We start from the raw sequence: 3,337 nt of genomic DNA, 5'->3' as shown, positions 1-3,337 counted from the left end.
CCAGCACCCCGGGGACCACAGCGCTGCGGCATCTCCGCTTTGCAGAGCAGGGATGGGAGGGTGACGTAGACTGCTCCCGCTTAACTCCTAGTGGGTGACCACGCCAGGGTTCAGGCCCGGCAGGTGACCTCGAGCCCCGAACCCCGCTGTCAGGTCTGCGGCACTTGGCTTGTCAAGTTGCTGAATCAGCCAACTCATCTGCGTCCGTGTCTGTGTCCCCGTGAAGTGTCCCCAGTCGTGCCTGTGGAAAGAGCAGCGCCCCCCCTCCCGCCCCCGGGGAGCAGATCCCCCTGACCTAGACTCCGTTTTGCTGTGGCCCCAGGGCTGGCTGATTTCCCAGAACGGATGCACCTGCTCACACTGTCCCGGGGGCTTACGCGGCTCCTCTTTGTCGCTTTCCTGCAGGCCGCCTCCCCCAGGGCTCAGCTGCTGGCTGCCAGGCCTAGGTGCCCATGACGCCTATGCTGGCCACTGCCCGGACACCGCCGCTGCCACAAGCTAGCCCCAGCGCGCCGGCCCCAATGCCGGTCATGCCCATCCCGCGGCGGGTGCGCTCCTTCCACGGCCCGCACACCACCTGCCTGCACGCGGCCTGCGGGCCGGCGCGCGCCTCCCGCCTGGCGCGCACCAAGTACAACAACTTCGACGTCTACGTGCGGGCGCGCTGGCTCTACGGCTTCATCCGCTTCCTGCTCTACTTCAGCTGCAGCCTGTTCACGGCGGCGCTGTGGGGCGCGCTCGCCGCCCTTTTCTGCCTGCAGTACCTGGGCGTGCGCGTCCTGCTGCGCTTCCAGCTCAAGCTCTCGGTGCTGCTGCTGCTGCTGGGCCGCCGGCGCGTGGACTTCCGCCTCCTGAACGAGCTGCTCATCTACGGGATCCGTGTCACCGTGCTGCTGGTCGGGGGCCTGGGCTGGTGCTTCCTGGTCTTCGTGGACATGTGAGGGGCCCCGGCGGCCTCGGCTCTGGGGTTTGCCCGGCCCGTGGTGGTGGCTGCGCCCGTGGGCGTGCGCTCCCGGATGGCGGAGGCCAGGGTCCCGTTCTTCTCCACCCGTCTCCCGGACGGGGTCTGCTGTCGGGTCTGCCCCCAGCACACGGGGGAGGGGGGCTGAGGCTGCTCCCTTAAGGGGCCACTGGGGCCCCCTCCGCTGCTAGTTTTCTGCTCTGACCCCACTGGTGTGCCCCCGGAGGCACAGCGCCTCTCAGCTGCCAGCCTCTGCTTCCAGCTCCCGCTTTGCCAGGGTGGCCCCGTTGGTCCGTCTGCCCTTGAGGAGCCTGTGTGTCCCTGTTTCCTGTCCGGCACAGTGTCAGCAGTGGTGTGCAAGTCCCTCCCGGCAGGCCCCGCCGTCCTGTCCCAGCAACCCCCGGCCCCTGTCCCAGCCTTAGGGAAGCGTCGGGCTCCGCTGGCTGATGTGTCTCACTGCCACGAGGCCTGGCTCTGCCCTGGGCCGCTGAATCTGGGGACTGCTCGCGCACTCCCGTCTGTCACCCTGAGAGGCGCAGGCGGTCCTGAGTCCCAGGCCAGGCTCCAGGGTCTTGGTGGTTTCCTAGGTGCAGTCCAGTGGGGGCTGCAGGCAGCCTTGGCAGCTTCCGGGGTCAGGGGCAGGGCCGGATCCGGGGAGGTCTGTCTCCCTTGTGGATGGGTTTGTCGACCATGTCAAGCTGGATGTCATAGTCTCTTCAAGTGTGGATTTCTGAGGAAGAGCTTAACTCCTGGCCTGCCGGGGGAGGGGCTCTGGCCTCGCTTCCTTGGAGGGGTGGCTGGAAGTGAAACGCCGTGTTTGGAGCTGATGTCAGAGGCCTGAGCGCGCACCCCGGAAGCAGGAGCTAAGCTTTTGTTTAAAAAGCACCTCTTAGAGTTCGAGGGTGCCCCGGGTGCCCTGGGGCCGGGCCTCTGAGCAAGGGGCCGGCCGCTGTCACATGCTCCTGCCCTGTTGGCCGCTGGAGCAGCTGTGGAGTGAAAGCAGAAATGCGTGTGGGGCAGGAGAGAGCAGAGGGCTGGTGGGCCAGCGGAGCCGATGTGTTGCCCAGACCCCTGGCTTTGGCCTTCTCTGTCAGAGGACAGGGTGGCCGGGTGGCTCAGGAGTCCCTGTGGGTTTCTGGGCAAGCGAGAACGCACCTTACATAATCATGCTTTGACTATAGGCAGAGACCTGGGACAGGACTCAGCCCCATCCCGGGGGCCGCCAGACCCACGCTGCACCCCAGCCTGTGCCCACCCCCACCCCTGGGCATGGGCAGTGCCCCTCTGCCCCTGCCTGGCCGGGCAGCCTGGTGGCTGGGGACTGTCGGGTGGCGCTAGGAGAAATACCCAAGTGAGGTGGAGAAAGCAAGGTGCTCGGCTGCACACGGCGCTCTGGCTCTCGGCCAGCTTCCCGACCACCCACCCGAGGGCCTGGGGAGGCGCCTTGACCCGGTTCTGTCCCCCAGACGGCAGGCGGGGGGCTGACCCGGTGCACCCCGTTCCCAGTGCCGCAGAATCTTTTGCACTAAGTCATGCTATTTCCTCAAAGTGTTGTCCCGTGTGAATTGGCTCGGATCCCCCAGAGCTCCCGTCGGAGGGGGGGTGCGCGCGCCCTGTGAAGTCAGGACGGCAGGGGGTGGGGGGGCCGTGCCACCTCGGGGGCGTGAGATGGCGTGCTGAACACAGGGCTGGTCCGGGTCTCGAGTGCCTGTTCTTTACTGAAACGAGCCACCTGCATTAAACTTATTTTCTTACCGTGTTGATGGAGTGATTGTTTAAAGCTCAAAATCTTATTCTTTTTTTTGCCAAGGATATAACCAACCAAAAATGTCACAGATGGCGCCCGTCACAGTAGCGCTGGGAACATGTTAAGGCAGTCGTCATCTGGGGTGCCAGGGGCGGAGCAGACGCGGTGGGCTTCGGCGGGCTCGCCCTGACCTCGAGGTCGGGATGGCGGGGGCGGTGTGGCAGCGCGGGGGCGGCCCGGGCCAGGTCCACCAGCGCCGACTTTTACCAGCAGACGGGCGAAGGGTCCTCGCAGGGCGAGGAGAGGCCCGTGCTGTGAGTGCAGACGGGTCACACCCGTGAGCACGGCGTGAGCTCCGTTTCAGGGGACGAGACGTGCGTGGAGAAAATGCTGCCTGAAAACTGGTGTCGTGGTTCTTTTTAACCAACAACACGGGGGGCGCCCGCATGCGAGTCTCAGATCTCAGGGTGGTGGGTGCAGGCCCCACGTCAGGTGTGGGGCCTACGTAAAAAAGTCGTAAGTAACCAAAGACACGTGAAAAGATGAGAGACGCATCCTTACGTAACATCTTCAGCTTGTCAAGGTTCCCTAGCGTCTGTGCAGGGACACCCGTGTCCCCTTCGGCCAGC

At 65.2% G+C, this 3,337-nt stretch overlaps 1 protein-coding gene across 1 annotated transcript; it reads left to right on the top strand.

The window, feature by feature from the left end:
- The first annotated feature begins 261 nt into the window (after positions 1–261).
- On the top strand, positions 262–2,720 carry TMEM250 (transmembrane protein 250). Its single transcript, XM_029920763.1, has one exon. The coding sequence runs from the start codon at positions 453–455 to the stop codon at positions 939–941; it is 489 nt and encodes a 162-aa protein (XP_029776623.1). The 5' UTR covers positions 262–452; the 3' UTR covers positions 942–2,720.
- Positions 2,721–3,337: the final 617 nt, after the last annotated feature.

This window comes from Suricata suricatta, chromosome 13 (genome assembly GCF_006229205.1).
Source record: "Suricata suricatta isolate VVHF042 chromosome 13, meerkat_22Aug2017_6uvM2_HiC, whole genome shotgun sequence".
Classification (NCBI taxonomy): Eukaryota; Metazoa; Chordata; class Mammalia; order Carnivora; family Herpestidae; genus Suricata; species Suricata suricatta.
This window is presented reverse-complemented; position numbering and strand designations above follow the sequence as displayed.